The 23,052-nt window shown below is 48.7% G+C and overlaps 12 protein-coding genes across 12 annotated transcripts; 7 read left to right on the forward strand and 5 right to left on the reverse strand.

The window, feature by feature from the left end:
• Positions 1-19: 19 nt before the first annotated feature.
• FOXG_19363 (uncharacterized protein) lies at positions 20-1,417 on the reverse strand (the record flags this gene model as incomplete). The annotated part of the gene is made up of 2 exons (XM_018399576.1): positions 20-101; positions 438-1,417. 2 exons carry the CDS (start codon positions 1,415-1,417, stop codon positions 20-22), a joined length of 1,062 nt encoding a protein of 353 aa, XP_018242703.1.
• A 665-nt stretch (positions 1,418-2,082) lies between these two features.
• On the forward strand, positions 2,083-4,634 carry FOXG_06709 (uncharacterized protein; the record flags this gene model as incomplete). The annotated part of the gene is made up of 4 exons (XM_018385374.1): positions 2,083-2,432; positions 2,487-3,382; positions 3,429-3,561; positions 3,620-4,634. 4 exons carry the CDS (start codon positions 2,083-2,085, stop codon positions 4,632-4,634), a joined length of 2,394 nt encoding a protein of 797 aa, XP_018242704.1.
• Positions 4,635-5,177: 543 nt separating this feature from the next.
• Positions 5,178-5,664, reverse strand: FOXG_06710 (uncharacterized protein; the record flags this gene model as incomplete). Its single annotated transcript, XM_018385375.1, has 2 exons — positions 5,178-5,528; positions 5,584-5,664. 2 exons carry the CDS (start codon positions 5,662-5,664, stop codon positions 5,178-5,180), a joined length of 432 nt encoding a protein of 143 aa, XP_018242705.1.
• A 2,125-nt stretch (positions 5,665-7,789) lies between these two features.
• On the reverse strand, positions 7,790-8,401 carry FOXG_06711 (cyanate hydratase; the record flags this gene model as incomplete). The annotated part of the gene is made up of 3 exons (XM_018385376.1): positions 7,790-7,811; positions 7,871-8,310; positions 8,369-8,401. The coding sequence occupies 3 exons, from the start codon at positions 8,399-8,401 to the stop codon at positions 7,790-7,792; spliced, it is 495 nt and encodes a 164-aa protein (XP_018242706.1).
• A 545-nt stretch (positions 8,402-8,946) lies between these two features.
• Positions 8,947-9,081, forward strand: FOXG_19364 (uncharacterized protein; the record flags this gene model as incomplete). Its single annotated transcript, XM_018399577.1, has 1 exon — positions 8,947-9,081. One exon carries the CDS (start codon positions 8,947-8,949, stop codon positions 9,079-9,081), a length of 135 nt encoding a protein of 44 aa, XP_018242707.1.
• A 433-nt stretch (positions 9,082-9,514) lies between these two features.
• Positions 9,515-10,183, forward strand: FOXG_06712 (carbonic anhydrase; the record flags this gene model as incomplete). The annotated part of the gene is made up of 1 exon (XM_018385377.1): positions 9,515-10,183. One exon carries the CDS (start codon positions 9,515-9,517, stop codon positions 10,181-10,183), a length of 669 nt encoding a protein of 222 aa, XP_018242708.1.
• Positions 10,184-11,342: 1,159 nt separating this feature from the next.
• FOXG_06713 (uncharacterized protein) lies at positions 11,343-11,946 on the forward strand (the record flags this gene model as incomplete). The annotated part of the gene is made up of 3 exons (XM_018385378.1): positions 11,343-11,437; positions 11,489-11,658; positions 11,714-11,946. 3 exons carry the CDS (start codon positions 11,343-11,345, stop codon positions 11,944-11,946), a joined length of 498 nt encoding a protein of 165 aa, XP_018242709.1.
• A 213-nt stretch (positions 11,947-12,159) lies between these two features.
• FOXG_19365 (uncharacterized protein) lies at positions 12,160-13,795 on the reverse strand (the record flags this gene model as incomplete). The annotated part of the gene is made up of 1 exon (XM_018399578.1): positions 12,160-13,795. The coding sequence occupies one exon, from the start codon at positions 13,793-13,795 to the stop codon at positions 12,545-12,547; it is 1,251 nt and encodes a 416-aa protein (XP_018242710.1). The 3' UTR covers positions 12,160-12,544.
• A 2,635-nt stretch (positions 13,796-16,430) lies between these two features.
• FOXG_19366 (uncharacterized protein) lies at positions 16,431-16,873 on the forward strand (the record flags this gene model as incomplete). Its single annotated transcript, XM_018399579.1, has 2 exons — positions 16,431-16,544; positions 16,580-16,873. 2 exons carry the CDS (start codon positions 16,431-16,433, stop codon positions 16,871-16,873), a joined length of 408 nt encoding a protein of 135 aa, XP_018242711.1.
• A 718-nt stretch (positions 16,874-17,591) lies between these two features.
• Positions 17,592-18,680, reverse strand: FOXG_06714 (uncharacterized protein; the record flags this gene model as incomplete). The annotated part of the gene is made up of 1 exon (XM_018385379.1): positions 17,592-18,680. One exon carries the CDS (start codon positions 18,678-18,680, stop codon positions 17,592-17,594), a length of 1,089 nt encoding a protein of 362 aa, XP_018242712.1.
• Positions 18,681-19,448: 768 nt separating this feature from the next.
• FOXG_06715 (uncharacterized protein) lies at positions 19,449-21,150 on the forward strand (the record flags this gene model as incomplete). The annotated part of the gene is made up of 2 exons (XM_018385380.1): positions 19,449-19,569; positions 19,619-21,150. 2 exons carry the CDS (start codon positions 19,449-19,451, stop codon positions 21,148-21,150), a joined length of 1,653 nt encoding a protein of 550 aa, XP_018242713.1.
• A 483-nt stretch (positions 21,151-21,633) lies between these two features.
• Positions 21,634-22,266, forward strand: FOXG_06716 (uncharacterized protein; the record flags this gene model as incomplete). The annotated part of the gene is made up of 1 exon (XM_018385381.1): positions 21,634-22,266. The coding sequence occupies one exon, from the start codon at positions 21,634-21,636 to the stop codon at positions 22,264-22,266; it is 633 nt and encodes a 210-aa protein (XP_018242714.1).
• Between the last annotated feature and the right edge of the window lie 786 nt (positions 22,267-23,052).

Genomic DNA, 23,052 nt, shown 5'->3' on the forward strand with positions numbered 1-23,052 from the left:
GTATTCTATCCCACAGGTTTTACTTTAAATCACCCAGCTTGATTACTAAGGGCTGTTGTTCCTGAGGATCATTGAGACCATGCCCGGCCTGCGACATACAGCTACAGTATAATTTATTGATCCATGGTTAATATAACATCTAACCTCTCATAATGGTGGTCGATTGCTTTATCCACCCATGCAAACTCTCGAACTAACATCAGCAAACCATTCAAGTCTGTGAGTTCCAATTCGTAGCACAACATCTTAAACAGATCGACTATCGCCTTCTCTGGTCCTACGTCCGAGGCGACAAGGATAACACTAACACACCATAGTAGCAACCGTCTAGCTGTGCTTCTCTCTGCCAGAACTCAATTTTGTGACATAATTGCTGTAGAAGTTGTCTTCTGACAGTAGCCGACCTTGGAAGTGGGAAGGTAACATGCGTTGCATACAGGAACAATGCAAGCCGGCAAGTCAGATAGATCTCTCGCGACAACTCGATTGCCCCGGGTCCTTGGTCAGAAAGTTGCAGAATTTTCTCCACAGCGGAGCTAGTGTCGGGTGAAGAGAACAAGTTGTGGTGAACATAGTTTCGACAATCACCGAGAAGGTCAAGGACCTCTGGACTAAATGACTCCATCGTGTAGTATTGTAGCACACATGATAGCTGTCCGATCTGTGAAAACGTTGCCACAATTCCTCGATGCACAGGGGGGTTTATATCAAGTAGTTCTTCGAAACCAGATCCGGCACTTTCCAGAGCAAAATGTGAGGCATAAGGTCTAAACAGAATCAGAGGAGAATCTAAGACCATTCTCTTCCCATGGATATCCAGGCAGGGATATATTGGCCTCTGCAGCGTGTTTACCGCACCCATGATGTCAGATAATGAAAGAAGCCAAGCAAGCGCATGATCTTGAAGAGCTTCCACTCCACCATGTCGAGCAAGTAGATCTTGTATAATTGTCCAGTGAACCGGGTGGTAATCTCGACTACCATAAATATCCAGGGCGTGGAGGTAGGTAAATGGAGGGTTGAAAGGACTGGGGTCGCGATATATCCGTGCATCGGTTGTTTCGTTAACCGCCAAGTGGAGGATACACATGATAATACTATCGAGAGGTTTTGCTCCAGTGAATGCTTCAACTTCATTCCGCAGGGATTTCAGAGTCAACCCTTTCAAAATGAGTTGCTCTTTTGATCCAGCTTGGTAGGTCGGACCGCCATAGGTTACGTTGAGGACGTCTTGATGGTAGGAAGCTGCCCATAGAACCGCGTACAGGCGTACTTTGTTGTCACATGGGAATACCCAGGATTGATAGCATTTGGACGCATAGGTCAAGGGGCGGAAGTTTGGCCAGATAGAAGTGCATGCAAAATGCAGAATCTCCTGGACTTTCAATTGAGAGGTAGTCTCGTCCAATGGAACCATTGGATCGAAAGCCCCTGCCCCTACATCCCATGCTTGCAAAGGGACAATTTGGCCTGGCGAAGCTGAGGGTTTCCCGCAGACAGAACACAAAAGGCCTTGTCCTGTGTCAGGGGTCGCATACCCCTTTGGCCTAATAGGCTGATACCGTGTATCGCCCGAGACTTCTAGGGTTGGCGATGTAGGAAGTGAGGCTTTGTCGCTGCAGGCACATATATCCCTCCTCTGCCTAAGGAGAAGTTCTCGCTCCATCAGCGCAGCCCCCAGATCAAATCCAATCAAACAAATTGCCAAACAAATCAATCAAATATGCCAAAATTTTATTTCAATCAAACAAATACAAAATCCTCGATTTGAAATAACATTTGATATATTTGATACACAATATGCCATCCAGCGTCCATGCTGCCAGACCGTTGACCGCGCTTTCACAGCTTACCCGGAACCTGGCTGGTGAGCGACCCCAGCCAATCAAAGTCATCCATCAAGCCTTCCATTAGTGAGCTACCCCAGTACCACGGTCAGGCTGGTGGGGGAGAAAGTAGCTCCTTAACTTTTACGTCCCGTCCTCGCGACATCAAGTCGCGTCGGTGCTAGTTTGTTTACCTTTCAACGCGTACCATTCCTCCCACGAGTCGACGCCTAACCCGATGGAATCCGACGACATCATGCTTCCTTCGCCTCCACCCTCTGCCTTTTCTTTTCTTCGACCACCGAGGAATTTGGCGAGTCAATTCGAGCTGACGACGCAGTCGGCATTGCCAGACCACCCTACTGTTGCAGATCTTCCGCGAGCAGTGTGGAGGAACAAACGATATGTTTTGGAAGAGTCCTTGTCCCGGAAGGGCTCGAAGGGCCGGAAGAGCTGGATCAAGCGCCATGGATTTTTTCTTGTTGAGATCGACACTAACGACAGTCCTTTGAGTCCTTACTGGGCCTGTCGTTTGTGTGACGCGAAGGGTCAGCCTGAGTTCTTCGCCGCTGCTGCTACGAGTTCGGCAGCGGACCATCTCCGCAAGTATGTGAATGTGAATGTGACGTCGCGAGCTTGAGCACTATTGACCAACGCCAGGTCTCACAGGATTTTCGAGAGCAGTCAAGCAGCTGATCCAGATCTGTCAACCGATGAATCTGAACGGCCTAAGCGACGACGCTTGCAGTACAGCGCCGTGCCGCGTGCTAGAGTCAAGATGATCCGAGAACTGAGCCTGGGACTTCTGATCAACACCAATGTTCCTTTTTCCTTCTTCAGCGATACATTCTTTCAGCAGCTCGCTTGGCAGCTTGACCCTCACCTAGCTGACCAGATACCATGGAGCCGGCAATCGATGGGCCGTTTGCTGGATGACACGTACAAGTCTAAGAAAGATGAGATCAAGCAGGAGCTCTCAGATGCCCTTACTAAAATCCATCTGGGGTTCGACCTGTGGACATCGCCTAATCGGCATGCTGTTATGGCAGTCACAGCTCATTTTCTTGACCGCCAGGGCAAGCACCAGTCGCGCCTATTGGCACTCCGTCGCCAGCTAGGGTGTCATAGCGGAGAAAGTCTTGCGGTGACGCTCGGGCAAGTTGTGCGAGAATGGAAGATAGAGGACCGAGTCGGAACCGTGATCTCGGACAACGCATCTTCAAACGACAGCTGTCTCGTGAACTTTTACGGAGATCTCGACGCAGAGATGAGTCTGGCGGACGTTCGGGCCAGACGTATGCGCTGCTATGGGCATATCCTGAACCTGGTTGCTCGCGCCTTTCTCTACGGCGAAGATTTCGAGTCTTTCGAGGCCGAATCGCAGGTATTTGATCTTCTCGGCCGGCGCGAGGATGACCTACGACACTGGAGAAAGAAAGGGCCGGTGGGAAAGCTCCACAATGTTGTCAAATTCATCAGATCTTCCCCTCAGAGGTGTGAGCTCTTCAAAAGGATCTCACGCGAGAACGACGAAGCACAAGAATACCTCTTGGCGAGTGAGTCGACGGCAGAGCTAGAGGTCGTAATGAATAACGATACGAGATGGAAACTCCACTTATCTCATGATCTCTCGAGCGCTCGTCAAGCAGGGAGACATCAGGGCGTTCTTGGTCCACCCAGAAGTGGAGAAATGGCTACCGGAGGCCGACATGCTGAAGGGAGATGACTGGAGACTGTTGGCAGAAATCAAACTTATTCTTGAGCCATTCTATCTACAGACTATGAGAACGCAGGGCTGGGGGCAGCGAAGGAGGTAACGGACGGCTCTGGGAAGTGATGACGGGTATGGAGTACTTGCTGGAACACCTAGAGGATCGGAAGCTGTTCCATCATGCCGTTCCAGACGAGGCAGGGGGGCAGGACACCAACTCGCAGGCCGAGCTGGCTCGAGGGCGACCAGACCGTAACCGGCAGCTTCCTGCTCGATTTAGGGATTGCGAGACGGATATCCATCCGCGAAAGTCCAGGCAAGGCCCCTTGTCAGATCGTGGCTCGAGACAATGCGATGATGGATCAGGCAAGCCATCAGGATCATTAGGAATCGATGACATGGGAAAGGATCACCGACACTATTTAAGACTGTCCATCATGACTGCCTGGCAGAAACTAAACGAGTACTACACCAAGCTTGGAGACTCACCGTTGTTCGCTGCATCCATCATCCTCCACCCATCACTCGGCATGAACTATCTGGAGGTGAACTGGGCGTCGGAAGAGCAGCTTGTGTGGGTGAGGGATGCCAAAATTGGACTGTCTGACTACTTGGACCGTTGGTACCACTGCAACCGGCCGGTGGATGAGCAGCAGAAGATGATCATGGACACATCGACATCCTTAAGCGTACCAAGGACGACAACTGAAGTTAGCGTGTTCAAGCAATGGATTAAAAGCAGGACAGCGAAGACCACGGTGATGGGAAGCGAGCTTGAGCGGTATCTGCGGCTAGAGCCGCAAGAGACTGAGGATCCAATCGAGTGGTGGATGGCTCACCAGGGACAATTCCCGATGATCAGCCAATTGGCTCTCGATATACTCGCGATACCGGCGATGGCGACTGATTGCGAGAGGTCGTTCAGCCTAGCCAAGCTAACGCTGACGACGCAGAGGCTTTCGATGACGACGGAAACGCTGGAGAAGTTACAATGCCTTAAGAACTGGGTCAGACATGGTGCGGTGAAGCTAGGGGCGACAATAGGTGGGGGGGAGGAGGTCCAATGGGAGATTGGAGATGTTAGCATGGAAGCATAGAGAGTCAGATTTGAAATATTTGAAATATTTGAATAAATATTTCAAACAACAAATCCAGTCTTGAGAGTTATCAAATATCTCAAATATGACCCCGGATTTGATTTGTTTGATTTGAGGGCAGCGCTGCGCTCCATTGCCGCATTCTGCCTCTGCTGGGATTTCCTTTGGCGATGTGCTTGCTGAAGAAGGATGGACCGAATCGGCCCTGACCTGTCTACCAGCGCCGGGCCTCCGACGAAGATGAGACGTTTCTCCTGGCTCTCTCCACGTCGTGGCGGCATCTGATGTGATGTCGTTCAATCTCTTTGAGTGGAGATTCTGGACCCTTCTTTCGCCATCTGGTAAAGTGGTGGGGCCAAAACCCCTCATTTCCATAGCCATAAACCAGTACCATAAAGATAAGGGAACCTGCAAAAAATATCTAAAACATTATTATCGTTGGTCTTCTAGTCTATAATATGACGCAACGATGAGATTCGAGGAGAGGATGCCAGAGACCGTCGTCAAATTCCACCTACACCAACAATGTCGCAGGCGATAAACTCAGTTTGTGTCGGGTGTTGTCGGATCATCTGATACATCCGCAAGGTAGTGTATCACATCACCCAATAGCACTCCACTATCTCCAAACTTACATAACGGCTTTGAGTTTTGGAGCGACTTCATGACGCTCAACATTAGTTGTCGATGTCGCCGAAGATCCTTGATCTCTGACCAAAGTGAATCATTCTCTTGAAGGAGAAGGGCGGCTTCGGTTGTGCTTTCGGTGTATTTGCAAAGGAGTGCTTCATATTCAGTGCGAGAATGATCCAACTGTTGCTGGAGAGCCTTCTGTAATTGGTCCTTGCGCTCACGAAAGCGACGTTGCGATTCTCGATTTTTCAACCGACGCCTCTGTAATACAGATCAGTCCGTCAATGCTTTTGTTTTGAGAAAACTTCATTCGTACGCTCTTTGCATTCCCAACTGTAGGGATGGTGCAGCCTTCCTGGCCAATTCGTGTTGTGTAGTTGTCCAATGAGGGAGCCATTGTCGGACTAGCAATTAACCCGCTAGTTGAAGTTATCACTCTGCTGAGATGAAGGTTTTGAAAATTCACGTCTCCAAGATTCTAATGCGCGGTCAGCATAGGATTCATGTACTGATATGTAGGAAGATTAGGTACCCCATATATAATATCTGAAGGTGTTGTAGTGCCGTCGACTACAGTCTCGCAAGGCGACAAGAGGGGATAAGTGACCTCATGGTGGAGAATTGTAGATGGCTCATCCAACATGGTTGAAAATGCCATGACAAGAGGCTGATTTTTGTACAAAAATGATTATGATTGAATTAATATAACAAGAAATTGTAGTATATGAAATCGAGGAAGACAACCGACTAGAAGGCATCCTGCTCCTGGCTTGCGGGTGGATGCCCATCTCTTATACTCTCACCTAATGGAAACTGATATGTTCTGGAGACCCGGAACCCTGGATCTTGGCATAAGCGGCAATTTGTCCTACTACATACCGAGCTAACCGAAAGCCGAAGGACCTAATGTCGTAGAGCTTCTCTGGTTTGTGGAAAGTTTACATGGATTTCCTTTATCTTACCGGTCTTTAGCTGCGCCGTACAGATATGTCAGTTCGCTTAAAAACAAGTCCCGAGAATGGAGCGAGCTGAAGACGCTGGCAAATGAGAGATATTGACAGCATTACCTGTCTGGTTATAGCGCGCTCGCTAACTTGAGCCAATCACAACTAAGCAAAGCATTTCTGTATTCGGAATGGCTGCTCCATAATCCTTGGGAGAATCTCTAAAATTAGTTGGAATACTGATGATGTGACGCCTCAGAGCACGTATCAGTTAGAGTTCAGTAGGGAAACGTCCCTACGTGACGTAAGGCATGAGTGAAAATTCTTAATCTCAGTACGGAGAAAGGAACACGGATCGAAAATTGGCTAAAATAAATAAAATAATCAATTCCTTAGACTATAGAGTAGGTATTATAGTTTTAGAGCTGCGTTATCTGATCATATACTTGTCCAGCTCACTCTAAAATTTCAAGCTTATGCAACACTGGGAATATGGTTTTCTAGAAATGGTGAATTGATAAGGATAAAAAAGGTGAATTGACGCAGGACATGATAGCGCCGTGCTAAATTCCTACATAAAAAAAAGGCGAATTGGCCATTTCACAATTACAATAAGTGATAGGGTCAGTAGGTTTTCTAATTTCATCAGTGCGGTATGAGAAACATAGTGCGTTCCCATCTTGTTATGACCCTAGCGGTTACGTTATGTGAACCCCATTATTTTTGTCCAATCACAGGAATAGATCTACCATCTCACATTAGACTGACCTTCTAAGACCTTCAGTCCACTAATAAGATAAAGACTGATGACTTTCATTTAACAGTCCTTCAGACTGATATATAAATCATATCAGTCTAAATAGGACTGGCCTCATTATACTGTCAGTCCTTATAGAGACCTCTAGTATATAGACCACATTCATTAGCACTTTTATAGATTCTAGCTCACTAGCTATCAATAAAACTTCTTTACATTAATTAAGCCTAACACGCATTGAATCTACCATTAAGAGATATAACACTTCAATAACGCTTAGTACCACACTCTATACAATCTGCTAACAATAAACTTAGCACGGCTTAGTTTACTATAGTTGGAAAACCCACCGTCACACTCTCTTTCTTTTCTATCTTTTATTTTCCTCTCTAGAAAATCTTCACTCTTTCTTATTTACTATATTTTAGTCAAAAAGAAAACAAAATGGCAAAGATAGCTTAAATAGTTAATACTAACCCTATCCTAACCCTAACCATTGCAAAAGCTATAAAGCTTTAGCTACTGGGTAAGGAAGAAGTCGGTTGTTCTACAAGGGGCATAAACATATCAGTTCTGAGCAATGTGCTCATTACCCTTCACCGCGAAGGTTGGGTGGGGGGCCGCAAATTGGAACTGGATCATTAATTTACAATGAATATAGTTTATTTATACATAATGAGCCGAAATAAGCCCAAACAAGGTGTCCAGAAGAGTCGTCTATATACCGACTGATGAGGCTATGTGATGGGAGAGGAGAAGTGGGAGTCACCGGGTCGTACCATCTACCCATATCCCAAGTGACCATTCCACCCGCCTCCATCCTAGAATCGGTTGGAAGGGAGCCTGACAGGTTGCAGTTAGACACAAGCCCTTTCTAGAACGTCATTGGTACGGGGACTTACCATTTGCCTCGCATCGTAATTACAACCCAGGGGTTACCCTCCTCGTCAATATCTTTCTCGACCTTGGTGCCGAAGCGGATAGCGCTCATGATACCGTCGCCGAATTTCTCGTTAAGGATAGCCTTGTATGCGTAGCCGTAGTTCTGGACAACCTCGTATAGGCGGTAGATAAGCGGCTCAACAGGAGGCATAGGGCCAGAGTGACCACGGTTAGGGAACACACCCATAGCATTAGTTAGCATTGGCAGGGGTAGATCGAGGAGCTGGGAGAGTTTCTCGATGTCCTCATCTGTAGCAGTAGTTTGGGCATAGAACAGTGCGGCGCATGCTACTTCGCTGCGCCCAAGATGCTTGGCAATAGCCTCAAAAGTGAGGCCTTTTGCCTGCTTGGCCTCGAACAGCGCGGTACAGTGAGGTGGAACCCTCTCTGCGATGAGCGGCTAGCAACTAAGGTCAGAGTCTTCTTGCGCCGCCTGTCCACGGGATGAGAGAACATACGTCGAGAGTTGCAAGTCGTCCTTCGAAAGACATTATGAGGGATGTAAAAGATATCGAGTGATAATTGTTTGCTGCTTGTGGAGTAGCGAGGAAGAGTAGTTGACTGGGACGAGGTGTATCAGGTATTTGTTGTGTTGGTTGTGATGGTAGAGGCCTTGATGAGAGATAGGAGAATCGGATGATGCCTGGTATTTTATAGTCCCTCGCAAGTCGCTTCTTGCTGCGACGCATGGTCTGATGTCATGCCGAGGCGACCGAGGATATGTGTGCGCTCCCTCATAGGCGAAGCATCAATGATGGTACACTATACGCAATGAATGAACTTTGTCGATGAAAGGGAACAACACCCCCCTTGCTCTGACTTGGTCTCAGATATGGTCCCGAAGGTTCTCCGAGTCGGTGTCTTCGAGGATGAGGGAATGCTTTCTCCGCGGCCCCATGCTTTGGTCGCATAAGGATCCTGATGCTGGCATCAGGATAACTCTTCTGAGCACGAGAAAAAGTCGCCCGCTGATCCGTTGTCTCGCTGTGTCAGCCCTGTGTCAGCCCTGTGTCAGCCCTGTTTCTGGTTAGTGTCGATGTCGAGCATCTCGGTGGGAACGGAGGTGGAGATGTTGGACCCTTGCCCCACCGACTCCAGGCACATGGTCGAGGAATTTATCGCAGACATGAATGGCGACATGGGCAAGCCTTACGACTGCACTATTGTTTGAGACATTGGACATTATCAAACGGAGTTCTCGAGGCAATTCTTTGCGAGCGTAGAAATTGGCTTACTGTTTCCGAGTCCCTGAAAAATCTACCCATCCCGCACGGCAGTCCTTGTCTCCCACTTTATCCCCGTAAGATCCGATGCGGCGCTTGCATCTTTGGAGACTTGGAGAGGCGCAGTTGCCGGGCGTCCGTCACCATCTCCGAAAGTCGACAGGAGCTTTGGCGGAGCGGCCGACGACATCGCCGCTTACCGGAATCACTCAGTCGCGAGAAATCAGATGCAACTACAAGGAACCCCCAACACCATGACTGCTTTTTCTTCTCGACCACTTGCTTTTCTAACGAAACCCACGCATCTATCACCTTGAAACGCAGTCTTCTCTTCATTCCCCTCTCAATTCTGCAATACGCATATCTGAAAATTGGCCCATCATGGCTCAACGGGACGTCAGCGAGTATTTGCGACAGACGCATGCTCGCATCTTCGAAAACAACAAGAAGTGGGCAGAGCAGCAGCGCGCCAACAACCCCGGGTTCTTTGACAAGATCTCCGCCGGCCAGAGCCCCGAATACCTTTGGATTGGCTGCGCAGACTCTCGCATCCCGGCTGAGCAGGTCACAGGCCTGGAGCCCGGCGAGGCCTTTATTCACCGTAACATTGCCAATGTTGTTCATAATATTGATCTAAATGCCATGTCTATCATCAACTATGCTGTGCATCACCTTGGCGTCAAGCATATTATTGTTTGCGGACACTACGGCTGCGGTGGTGTTCGGGCTGCTATGACTCCCAAGGATATGGGTTTACTCAACCCATGGCTGCGAAACATCCGCGACGTCTATCGTCTTTATGAGAAAGAGCTCGATGCTATCACCGACGAGGAGCAACGGTACAACCGCCTGGTAGAGCTGAACGTGCGCGAGCAGTGCCGAAATATCGTTAAGACTGCTGAGGTCCAGCAATCATACGCCAAGAACAGCTTCCCTATTGTCCATGGCTGGGTGTTCAACCTCCACAATGGCCTACTGACGGATCTCAAAATTGACTTCCCTGCCATGCTCAAGGACGTCCAGAAGGTCTACAACATCACTGAGGAGTAATCAAGACTGTTAAGAGTGGGTTGTGTACGGTTTATGCGCTGTAGTAGTGATTCATTAGTTTGGTGGGGGTACGGATTGTTGTCGCTTTGGGTGTGGTTTGACGCTGGCGGGTCGGCATTACTTGGGGTTGTTCACAGAGAGAGCCCCAATATCGAGTTGAACGGAGTTGTCGTGATAAGTCATCAATATACCATATATGGTCTAGATACTAGCCTTCGTCATTGTAAACTGCGTTGCAAGTGTCCTTGTTCCTTGGAGGAGGTAAACATCAACATATGGCATACTCTGCATTAGAATGACGAATAGGGATAGAAGTTTAATCTAGATACAGATATATTCAGCCCACTGCATTAGCGGGGCTGGCAACACATGGTCCAGAAGGTCGGGAATCGGAGAGGATGATGCCGGTGAAACATCGGAGTAGCGAGTAGGATGAGCATGTACAACCAGGGTGGCCATTTAGTCAGACTTAAGTCAGACTTGAGTCAGACTAACTAGTCACTAGTCAAAATTAGGAAGTGACTTAAGTCAGACTAGTGACTAGCTAGTCATGACTAACTGGTCAGTCAGACTAGTTAGTCTGACTTGAGTCTGACTAAATGGCCACCCTGTGTACAACTAAACGTACCACTCTTAGTCTGTGTCAGGGATTTGGCTATCCAAGAAGAAACTTCATACGGCCCTGTAGGGATTATTCAGCTGCACTCTGCAGCAATAGATCACATCGTTACTGTTTTCGGAAATATTATCGTGCCGAGAACAGCCGAGCTGCGTAATGATTTGTATGGGAGGAATGAAGGGCTCATAGTCAGCAACAAAACTAGCGTTGGGTGACCTCCTCCACTTATTTCGCGCTCACATTCTTCTTAAGGATACCCGGCGTCTCTGACAAGGCGTAGCATGATTCAGGGTTGGGGCCGGCCGGCCGCTACGTGGGATAAGTGGGGCAGTGAACGGCGCTGATAAGTGGGACGGAGGAATAGCTGAGGTACTAACGCTAGACTGACGTTTGATCTACCGAGTCTACTAATATAAATATTTCTCGGCTCGTCCGGAACCTGTTTACTCGGTCGATTCACACGCATCAAGTAGCACATTCAAGCAAAGGCATCAAGTCACACACATTAAGTTGGAGGCAGAATCAGAAACAACTTCAAAGATGAGCAACCAGGAGACCAGGCCACCTTGCCCCCCTTTCACCCTCGAAACGGCACAAATTAAGGTCAAGGCTGCGCAAGACGGATGGAACAGCCAGTAAGTTAAGGCTACAGGACGCGAATGGTCCCTCGCTTACGCTGGGTACAGAGATCCTGCAAAGGTTAAATTGGCGTACACGCCCGACTCCATCTGGCGTAATCGTGACCACTTCCTTCAGGGCCGCGATGCGATCCAAGAATTCCTGACAAAGAAGTGGGAGAAGGAGTCTAACTACAAGCTCCGAAAAGAGCTCTTTGCATTTACTGATAACAAGGCAAGTTTATGAAGTGCAGTGACTGCAGTCGTCTACCCGTTGTCGTGCAACATGAAGAGAATCCTATTCTGACGAGTCTCTACAGATTGCGGTGCAGTTCTGGTATGAATGGACTGATGCAGCTGGGCAATGGTGGAGGCCCTACGGACTTGAAGACTGGACTTTCGCAGACAATGGGCTGATGCGAAAGAGGCAGATGAGTGGCAACGATGTGAAGATTGCCGAGGGAGAGCGTTGGTTCGTTGATGGCGTCGATGTTAACACCGTTGACATTGCAGAGAAGCATTGGTAGATGCGGCAAACGTGCAAATAGTATGATGAGTTTCGTCGAATTTCAGATTTTCTAATTCGTGCACGCGCGTTATTCCTTTTTATCTCTACTGATTTTGATTCAAGATTAGCATATGGATATTTTCAAGGTTGCTTATGATGGGAAAAGGGTATATGCTATTGTAATAAGTGTAGGCATTTATCCTTGAATTGAATCTTGACCGGGTTAGGGTTAGGATAGGGTTATATTAGGCTATGGAAAGCTATCTTGCTCAAGTGCTATTTATATAAGGATTTATAAAGAGTATAAAGGAGAGATATATAAAGGAGATAAGACAGAGATAAGAGAGATAAGAAGAAATAAAGATAGAGAGATAAAAAGAGGTAAAAGAGATATAAATATAAGAAGGATAGATAGGAATATAGGTAAGATATAGATAGGAAAGAGATATAAATAGGGGAGAGATAGAGATAGGAAAGAGATAGAGATAAGAAAGAGATAGAGATAAGAAAGATATAAAGATTAGAAAGAGATAGAGGTAAAAAAGAGATAGAGGTAAGGGAGAAATAGGGAAAAGAGATAGGTTAAGAAGGAAGATAGGTTAAAAAGAAAGATAGGTCTAGGAGCGCGTTCTCCTAGGTAGATCTCGAGCTATAGAGGCAGCTGAGATAGCCCTAGTCTTAGTCAAGGTAAGGCCGATAGTTGAGTCTAGCTGTGAGGCTGCAAAGGGACCTAAGAGCTCTTGGAGCTTCTTGTAGGTCTGTGAGGTCTCCTGATCCATAAGGCCGCCTGCTGAGAAGATGAGAGGGTGGAAGAAGGCTCCAAGAGACTGATATTTCCGCCTTTTCTCACTAGCAGCTTCCTTCAAGGTGCTATAGGGGTCCTCCTTTGCAGAGTCCTTGGAGATAGCTACGATTTGGATATCATAGAAGTAGCGGCTATTTCCAATAGTGACTGCAAAGTCTGCCCGGAGGGAGGAGTCTTGCTGGACTAGGGGTTCGATCTCGACCTCAAGGTCAGGCCGGCTGCCTAGGGCTTTCACAAAGGCCCTATTAACAGCATTATGCCTTGCAATCCACCTTCTGCTAGCTCCCTTGCAAGTATCCTCATGGCCTAGGCTAGCTATAGCACCACAGGCACTACAGGGCAGGTCTAGAGGCTTGATAGGGTAGAAAAGTCTGCTTCTAAGGGCTTCAGTGGTCTCAGAGTCTGTAAAAGAGTGGGGTTTCTGTGTAGGTAAGACTCTAAGCCACTTGCGGCCTAGATAGCTAGCATTCTCTAGCCTGGCTTGCTTATAGGAAATAGGGAGGTCTTGGAGGAAGGTTTCTAGCTTAGCCTCGTTTAACTCTTTAAAAACCTCTTTAGCTGATTTCCCTTGGTCTTGACTAGGGTTTTGGGCTTCTGAGGTAGATAGAGAGGGGTAAGATGTAAAAAAGCTAGTAATACCTGTAAGGATCTTCTTAGCTGTTTCCTTAGCTGCCTGATATAGGCCTTGGGCTAATTCCTTATGCAAAGGAAGCCCAAGACCTCCTTCCCTTACAGGAAGGGATAAGAGATAGGGATCAGGCTCTTTAGGACGCTCAGCTGGGCTCCTAGCTACTAAGGCCATAATAGCTTCCTTGATAAGGATATCAGCTCTTTCCCATAGGTCAGATAGACCTTCTGGGTTAAGTTGCCGAAGGAGGTGCCGTAGAAGGAGGTGGATACTGCCTCGTAGGAGAAGGAGGGAGTGTTGCTTAGGCAGGTCTTGAAGAGCAGCTATAGCCTGCTGTAAGGTATCTAGCTTTTCTTCTAGAAATGCCCTTTTGCCTTCTAGGGGACCTATATAAGTACCTAAGGTCTTAAGGCCATGGTCTTTAAGGTCCTTCATAGCTATTTCCTTGCTTTTAGCTAGGTTAAGCTTATAAGGTGATTTCTCTAGTACCTCTCTAGCTATATCTAGAGATCCTTGGTCTTTAGATAAGATATAAAGGTCATCTAGATAAGCAACTAGGGTTGCCTCTGGAAGCTTTCTAGCTAATTCCTCTAGAGTAGGTCTAAAAGAGAGGGAAAAGAGAAGTGGTCCTATTGGGTCTCCTTGCCTAACCCCTTTAGAAGAGGCTATGGTTGAACCATCTGGAAGGACTAGCAGTGAGGGGTTATTATAAGCCCAGGTTGGGGCCCTATAGAAGGTAGGGGCAAAGGAGGCCACTGAGGATGCTATAGAGGGTCTAGCCCCGCTGTTAAAGGCGTTGTGGAGGTCAACTGAGGTGATATATTGGAAATCAGCCTTATTTGGGCCAGCTATAGCTTCCTCAAGAAGGAAGATAGCTGGTTCTACTCCTCCTGGGCTGCTAACGCCTAGCTGGAAGGGCAATAGCATAGAGGAGCTAAAGGAGGTCTTTAAGATTGCTTTCATAGCTACCTTATAGATAAGATCTCCTATAGCAATAGGTCTAATACCTCCATCTGGCTTCTCTAGGCCGATAAGGCGGCTTGCACATAATAGGTCTGCCCCTGGGGCTGTTCCTTGCCTTATCATATCAGCTAGTAGCCTTAGGAAGGCTATAACTGGGGAATCTGCCTTAGATACTAGGTTCAGAAGTGGCCTAGTCCAGCCACTAAGGCCGGGGGCTTTTTCTTTTCCTATAGTAGCTATAGAGGCAAGGATAGCTTCCTCTGCAATAGGTTGGCCAGGTCTTGGGCGAGTCTTTCTTGAAAAGGGGTCCTTTGAGCCTATTGGGTGTTTTTCAAGTAAGATGGCCCTGTTTTCAGCTGAATCAGCAGCTATAGGGGTAGGGTCTATAAGAGCTCGAGAAGCCCGTCCTAGGAAGCCTCTTTCTAGCATCTTAGCTGCCCTCTTAGCAGGGCTAGGGGCTGTTTTCCTTCCTTGAGAAAGGGAAAAGGGAGTGCTTTGAGCTGGGCTTTGTAGGAGGCTTTCCAGGGTCTCTAGGGAAGGGATATTAGAAGGATAGGCTCGGAGATAGGTAGATAAATCTCCTTTCTGAATTCCAAGACCTAAGATTCTAGGGAGGATAAGGAAGTATAAGAGGGTTTTCCTCCGTAGGTCTCTTTATAAAGGCCTCAGCGGCTTTTTGAGCAGCTATCTTGAAAATAGCTGCTTGTCTAGCTTGTAGCTTTTTCTCTACTATGGGGATTTTTGCATAGGCTAGAAGCTTCTGTATAGATCCCTTAGCTAAGATTGGTGCTATAGCCTCTTGGTGTTGCTGCTGAAGGTCTGGGGGAGGGGAAAGGGGAGTCTCTAGGTCTAATAAGATATCTTCAAATCCTTGCGATATAGATCTGTAAGAGGACTTGGAAGAAGATCTTGAAGAAGACCTTGAGGAGGACCTTTGAGATGACCTTGAAGAAGACCTAGCTGTAGCCTGAGGAATAGGTCTAGCTGGGGTCTGGGGGATAGGTCTAGCTGGGGTCTGGGGGATATGTGATATAGACCTAACTGGAGACTGAATAGAATCCTCTTCTATAGGACTAGAAGGGGGAATAATAGCCTGAAAAGCAGTCTCTTGCCTAGGTCTTCCTCTTTCAGCTATAGGAAAGGCAGGGATTTCAGGAAGGTCTGGGAAAAATAACCTAGATTGGTCTTCTGGAAAGAGGCTGCTTTGGGGTGGGCTAAGAGACTGAGAGCTTAGGAGAGGGTGAGGGCTAGGGCTGGAAGGCTGCTGCCTTTGCCTCTGTGAGGGTCTTGCTATCTCTGGGGAAGGGGTTTTAGCTGGCCTTTTCCTTCTAGCAGCTAGCTCTTTAGCTAAGGCTATTGTAGATGGATGAGGCTGATATTGGGCCCTAGTAGCTGGATAGGTCCTTATCCTAGGAAGAGTAGAGATATTTGAAGTCCCTCTTATTCCATGGATTTTAGCACTATGAGCCTTGATGCCCTGGGCTCCTTGGCAAGCTGTTGAGCAGTGTGGGCACCTAGCTAGATTTAGAGGTTGTAGCTGCTGATCTGTATAGGCTTCGGTGGGGTGTTTTTTGCGGATATGCTCTAGAATATCCTACTCAAGAATTATCTGCAGAAACGCATTGCGTTTCCTGTTTTTGACCAATCACCGTGTAGCATTTTCGCCCCATAGTTCCCCGATGGAAACGCACTGCGTTTCTTGTACCACACTCATGAAATTAGAAAACCTGAAACACGAAACGCGTCGCGTTTCCGTCGGCTGACCCTTGTCGTGTTCAACTTGACTACTTCGGACCGGAAGAAAACAACATTCATTACCATCTTCTACTGAAACTCACATGTTTTATAGTATCTAATCTATCTCCGCCATTCCATCCTCTCTATTACATTTATATATGCTTAGTTATAATGGCCAGCTCTTCTATTCACGCGCAACAAAGTCACCCCACTTTGCCTCCAGCAAAGCTGCAGAAGCTCGAAAGGCTCAGCCTTTATTACAATTTGCCGGAAGCAGCTATTATATGTACTAAATGCGGTTTTGCTTTGAGTCCTAAACGCGCATCGGAGCATCCGGGCAAAAAGCACGGCATTGCCAGATCTGCTCGGCATGGCCTCAAGCCCCTCCTATCCTCATTACACCTCCCAGACCCAGACACCTTGGTCCCCAGGCCAAATGGATCACGACGCCATCCATGCCTTACAGTACAACAAGGCTGTTCATGTAAGCACTGCGGTCTCCATTCTGCTAGCTGAAAGGTTCTGGAGGATCACCTGACGGCCGAACATCGCGACAAGTTGGAGCTCACAGTCGGAAAGAACAGCCGACAGCACAGGCTGCGAGACCATATCCAGCAAGGAGTTCTCTTCCAGAGCTGGACAGAGAATAACAATCAAAGGTCATGGCTCGTCAGTACTGGCAACGACTTCAACAGCGGATCTATACCCAGCAGCATTCCCCCGCAGGCCAGTCCTGATCCTATCAAGCTCCTTGCTCAGAAGCTATTTACTGAGGAGCATGCCCGTTTGGAAAGTCAGCAAAGTGGTGGTTAAAGATACTGTAGTAAAGAGCCACCAGCTTCTTCCGCCTTACAGACCAACTGGTTGCGGCGCACAGGCTGGGAAACGACATTCAGAGACGCGCATCGTGATATTCTAGTTCGCCTTGCGGCGCTACCTCACTACACAGCTAACCGACCTTTGCCTCTTGGTGTGGTAGAAGGAGAGGAAATATTCAGTCTGGCACGCGACGAGCGTAAGCTAGTATTTATGATGGCCGCACAAGATCGGCTCCTGGATCAATGCGGTGAGACAGTCCGAAAGACGGATGTCTGCTTGAGAAGGTGGCTTCGCAGCAGGTTCCCAGATCGCCCTTACAAGGTGCCCTTTGAGTTGGTTGCAAAATCATCTTCTGAGAAGATCTACCGGTAAGAGCTCAAGCGCTTTGTCTGCTTCTGGGTTCGATTATTTCGGTTCATGATGCGTTAATTGATTGTATGTGATTGTTTTTCTGCGGGGTACTCCATGCCGTAGAGCTGCGTAAATGCCGCGGACAGAGATCTCTCTGAGTCATCTTACCCATATTCTCACTTTTACTTTCCCTCCTTGTGTGCTAATTGTTCGACTTCCTTCACCCGGAACACCAATAAGCGACTCAGCTTAAGGGAAAGCTGTAAAAGGGAAAGCTGTAAAAGGGAAATCTGTTGACCCGGCGGCCCAATTTATCAACCGATTTAACTCGCATGCCAATAACGCCTCAGGGTCGAGGCAATCAATATATATTCAGGTCCTTGCCAATAGAAAAATGACCCGAACCGGAGTTTTGGGTCCCCTTGCCATGAAAAACGTGGCGAGCGGCTAGCCCGTTGCCCCAATATGACGCTGCGTCCTTGGAAGATACCGGTACAGCAGAGGCCACCTCTGGATCTATGTAAGTGAGTAGCTCCTTGGTGCATGCGGCGGCAGTTGCAGCCGCGTAATGCTGCCAGTTGTCATTCTTATGAGAGTCAGCATAGTCGGAGATACCACGAATGACAATGCACGAGAACTCAGTCATTAGCCCTGCTGCTTCCATCTCGAAGCAGAGGATGTTGCCGATGTTACGGATGACCTCACTTCTTTTCGCAGTACTCCTCACAACACGATCGCCAGAAGCGATTAATCCGTAGTGTATCTCGGGGCCTTCAAATTCGCGACACGACCTGGAGACGGATTTTTGTCGGTCGCATTTCTCGCATGTGAGGTTCTGCGGGTCATGAGGATAATCCGTTTCAAACAGGACATCAAGATCGGCGGAAGGTTGCTCATAGACGGAAAGGCGTCTTCCGGTCTCCGACATCGCTGATAAGAACTCCTCAGCCCTGCTTTCGCTGACACGGTGATCAGACCGCATTTTCATGACGGCACCTCTCAAAAGAGGCGGCGGTGGCGAGAGGAAGTCATTAAGGGCGAAACCGTCATCGGTTCCTTTCCCTAGATCATATTGAACGACACCGCCGTATTGCCCCTCGGGCATGCTCACCACGACATCGCCCAGCCGGATGTCGTGCTTAGTGCTAGGAACTCCACCACCAATGCCGACGAGAAATTGCCACTTGATGCAGGAGAAGGTGCGAGTCATATTTGTGGCCACAATTGCGGCGGAGCCTTTTCCTTGGTTTCCGGGGAGGCACGCGAGGACCACGTTATGGCCCTGGAGCACACCCAGGATGTAGATGTTAAAGTCGCCTTCCTTTGTTGGCAGACTGCGATGCTCGACGTCTAACATGTATCGGACGGCGCTCATCTCGAGCTCCATGGCGCAAACAACTGCGACGGTGTATTCTTCGTAGGCCCGAGGGGTTCTCTGCCCGTCCTGCATTACAATACTATTAACATATTAGGGAGGCCATACCCACCTAGGGATGATATTTCTTACAATGGATTTCGATGCAGTAGATTTAGAGTGGTCTTAAGAAGTGGGAATCGATTATTTTTGGCAGGTAGAATCAGTATCGCACTGAGCGTGCTTAAAGGGTTAAAGTGAATACGATGAGCAGCAGCAAACGCGTTGATTGAAAGTTGTCTTTTCGTGCGGGGTATTCCATTCCGCAGAGTTAAAGCATACAGCTAGATTACTAACGCAATTGTCTCGAGCCCGTGAAGAACATACCTACCCTGCGACACCAAGTCAGGTGCGGCGTGCTTGACGCCACGCCCTTAGGCTGAGGGGCTTATGTCTGCTGTTGTAACGCGTAGCCACAATAGCCGTGGTTGCCAAGGAGGTCGCATTTTTGACGTGTTGCCATTCTCTCGACTCACCTTGTAAAAGAAGCAACAACACAGCCTAGACTGCAGTCTAACGAGCAGGCACCTCATCTGTTCTGTTACCAGAGTCCCAGCCTAGCCAATGACGCATGCGCAAACTTCTTCGAGGCCTCATTGGCCCGCGCGCTGCCTAGCTCAGCCTGATCTTCCTCTTTCATGAGCTGAAGGCTACTGCCTGCCTAATCTCTACCAGCTTGATTGTGTAGACTCTCGCGCCGTGGAGTACAGACCCAACGGACAGAAGCCTGACGTGCAAGCATCCGATACGGAAGAAAGACGCGAAAAGCGACTGCCCGCGCCGGGACATTGATCTCCACACGACATGAGCGGGGCACCCAGCGAGGCAATCTGCAGGTCGAACGGGCCTGGTGTTCGATTGGCGTTCTACGGACAGGGGATTCAGAACTCGGGCAACTTTCAAGTTGGAGGCAACCTAAATATCGGTAGAGATTTGACAGCGCATGACAGTATTGATCGCTAACGAACCCGAAGGAGTGCAGGATAATTCCGATAAAGATGCAGAGTTCTTAGCCGCCCTACGATCCACCGACCCCAGCGACGACAGAACGCGCATCCAGCGGCAAAAGGGCGGCCTGCTGGAAGACTCATATAGCTGGATCCTTGACCATGCGGACTTCCGGCGATGGCGCGACGATGAACAAAGTCGGCTACTATGGGTCAGGGGAGATCCCGGCAAAGGCAAGACAATGCTGTTGTGCGGGATCATCCGAGAGCTGGAGAAACTACCTGCGGATACGCGCCGCTTGTCCTACTTCTTCTGTCAGGCGACCGACGTGCGCCTTAGTAGCGCGACGTCCGTGCTCCGCAGCCTCCTCTATCTCCTCGATCAGGAGCCGTCGCTGATGTCGCACGTACGGAAGAAGTTTGCTCACGCGGGTAAACAGCTATTTGAAGACGTGAATCAGTGGGATGCCCTGTCCAAGATTCTCGCCAATATCTTGCAGGACTCAAGCCGGCCGAACACCTTCTTAATCATCGATGCGCTTGACGAGTGCGAGACAAATCGCGACCAGCTTCTTGAATTGCTTGTCCAGATATCCTCTTCATATTCCGCTAAACTGATTGTGTCCAGTCGTAACTGGCCAAGTGTCGAGAAGGCCCTAAGAGCATCTACGCAGAAGCTCCGAATCTGTCTCGAACTCAACCATGAGTCAATCTCCTCCGCTGTTAGCAGATACATTGATCACAAGGTAAACGAGCTGACTCAGTTGAATAATTATGACAGCAAAACACAGGACGCTGTTCGGCACCACTTAGCCTCCAACGCAAATGACACGTTCCTATGGGTAGCCTTAGTCTGTGAGGAGCTTCGGAAGATTGAGACCTGGGATGTACTGGAAGTTATAAAGGAGGTGCCTGCTGGCTTGGAAGATCTGTACGATCGAATGATGCAACAGATCCAAAGGCTGGGACGGCGGGATCAGGAATGGTGTCGATCTGTACTGTCGGCAGTTACCACAGCCTATCGTCCACTTCATCAAGAGGAATTAGGCTACCTCTCAACCTTACCGTTGAATATTCAAAAAATGAATGACCACATGTCGACGGTCACAGGCATGTGCGGCTCGTTCCTGACAATCAGAGACAACGTTGTCTATGTCATTCATCAGTCTGCCAAAGAGTTTTTGTCCTCGAACACATATATCTTTCCTTCTGGCAAGAGAGATCAGCACCATGCCATGTTCTCGAGGTCACTAAAGATTCTTTCGAGGACCCTCCGACGCAACATTTACAGCTTACACGCCCCAGGATTCCCCATCGACCAAGTCACGCCGCCCGTCCCTGATCCATTAGCGTCCATCCGATATCCATGTATCTACTGGGCTGACCACCTAAGCGACGCCATACCGCTTGCAACTTCAGAGCCCATCGACGACCTCCGCGACGACTGCACAGTCCAGCAGTTTCTTAGTAAAAAGTACCTCTACTGGCTCGAGGCGCTGGGCCTTCTTCGAGGCATACCGGAAGGCATGATTGCGATGACGAAGTTGAGACATTACTAGTAGGTGAATTGACTTGATGAACGCCTGGAACCGATGTGCTAATTAATATCTTTATTAGGAAAAGTACGACGGCTCCCGCTTTTTCGACCTCGTTCGAGATGCACACCGCTTCATCCTATCACACGGGTGGGCGATAGGGAATGCGCCTCTTCAGGCATATGCATCAGGGCTTATCTTCAGCCCTAGGCGGTGTATAATTAGGAATCTATTTGCAGGGGAAGAGCCGGATTGGATTATAATTAAACCGGCTATGGCGGAGGATTGGGATGCATGTTTGACAACGCTTGAGGGCCATAGTGATAGGCTTACGTCGGTGGTCTTCTCGCCCGATGGCTGTCGTCTCGCATCGGCGTCAGATGATAGGACCGTCAAAATCTGGGATTCTACGACAGGCCGCTGCCATACAACGCTTGAGGCCATAGAAGTAAGGTTTTATCAGTGGCGTTCTCGCGTGATTCCCAGCGCCTCGCAACAGGGAGCTATATGGCCGGCGCCAAGATCTGGGATGCCAAGACGGGCCAATGCGAGGCGACGCTCGAAGGCCATAGCAATAGAGTTACATCGGTAGTCTTCTCGCCGGGTGGCCATCGTCTCGCATCGGCGTCACTCGACAAGACAGTCAAGATATGGGATGCCACAACGGGCCACTGCGAGGCGACGCTCGAGGGCCATGGTAATTGGGTTGTGTCGGTGGCCTTCTCGCCTGATGGCCAGCGTCTCGCATCGGCTACACACGACGGGTTCATCAAGATCTGGGACGCCAGGATGGGCGGTTGCCAGGCGACGCTCGAGCTCGATAAGAATGAGGAGGATGAATATATTTTCCATTTCGAAAAGACCGGCGCTCGCCTTCGTACGAATATTGGCACGTTCGACCTCAGCCTGCTCCCATCCTCGCCGCCCGCTGCACTGCCTGCATCCAGCCCTCGGCATCACCTACTTCAATGTCAAGGTTATGGCATTAGTTCTGATCGTTCATGGATCACATATGAAGGTCGGAATCTGCTCTGGCTCCCCCCAGAGTATCGCCCAGTGACATTAGCGATCATGGCATCAACTGTAGTACTCGGCTGTAAATCGGGACTGGTCTTGCTATTCCGGTTCTCGGAGGCTTAGGGTTAGGACAGGGCTAGCTAGGCCTACTACTGTACCAATTACCCTAGTAACTCATGACCAAATCAACTCTAGTAGAGTTGATTTTATTGACCCACTTTAAACCTAGTAGGGTTGATTATTGCCAGGGTGTAGAGTTGATTTGACTTTGTCCCATATACAGGAATAGTAGTGCCGATCAGAGCAGGGGTTTACCCCAGAACGCGACGGGTCCTGTCGCGTAAAGTGCTCCGAACTGGACAATCCCACGTGGCGATGCCGAGCGGTGACTAGGGACCCAAAGAATCCCCACCGAGTCAGGATCACCTGCAGGGACGAGAGCGAGCATGAGATTGTGAAACGCGCAGCGGAAACAAAACTGGCCCCAGGAGCCCGGATCCTACGAGACGAGTTGTACCCTATCAGAGTGGATAATGTCAGCCGTATTGCGGTCCTAAACGAGAGGAACGAAGTTCGAACTGAGATCACCGAGATGCTCGGCCGAGAAAATGACACCGAGGTTGCAAAGATAGCGTGGCTCAGCAAGAGAGATATCCCCAAGGCGTATGGCTCGATGGTCGTATATCTCAAAAAAAAAAAAAAAAAAAAAAAAAAACGGTCAGAGGCTAGGCGGTTCATCAATAAAGGATTCTTTGTGGCTAGAGGAGAATGCAGTACGACAAAGATGTTTGCACGTCATGACCGCCTCAAGCAATGTTATAACTGCTAACAGATCACAAGCCATAAAGCCTGTCAGTGTGATAGACCACAGGTTTGTAGAAGGTGCACGTAAGAAGGCCATCACCACAG

The sequence above is a fragment of the Fusarium oxysporum genome, chromosome 3 (assembly GCF_000149955.1).
Source record: "Fusarium oxysporum f. sp. lycopersici 4287 chromosome 3, whole genome shotgun sequence".
NCBI classification, from domain to species: Eukaryota; Fungi; Ascomycota; class Sordariomycetes; order Hypocreales; family Nectriaceae; genus Fusarium; species Fusarium oxysporum.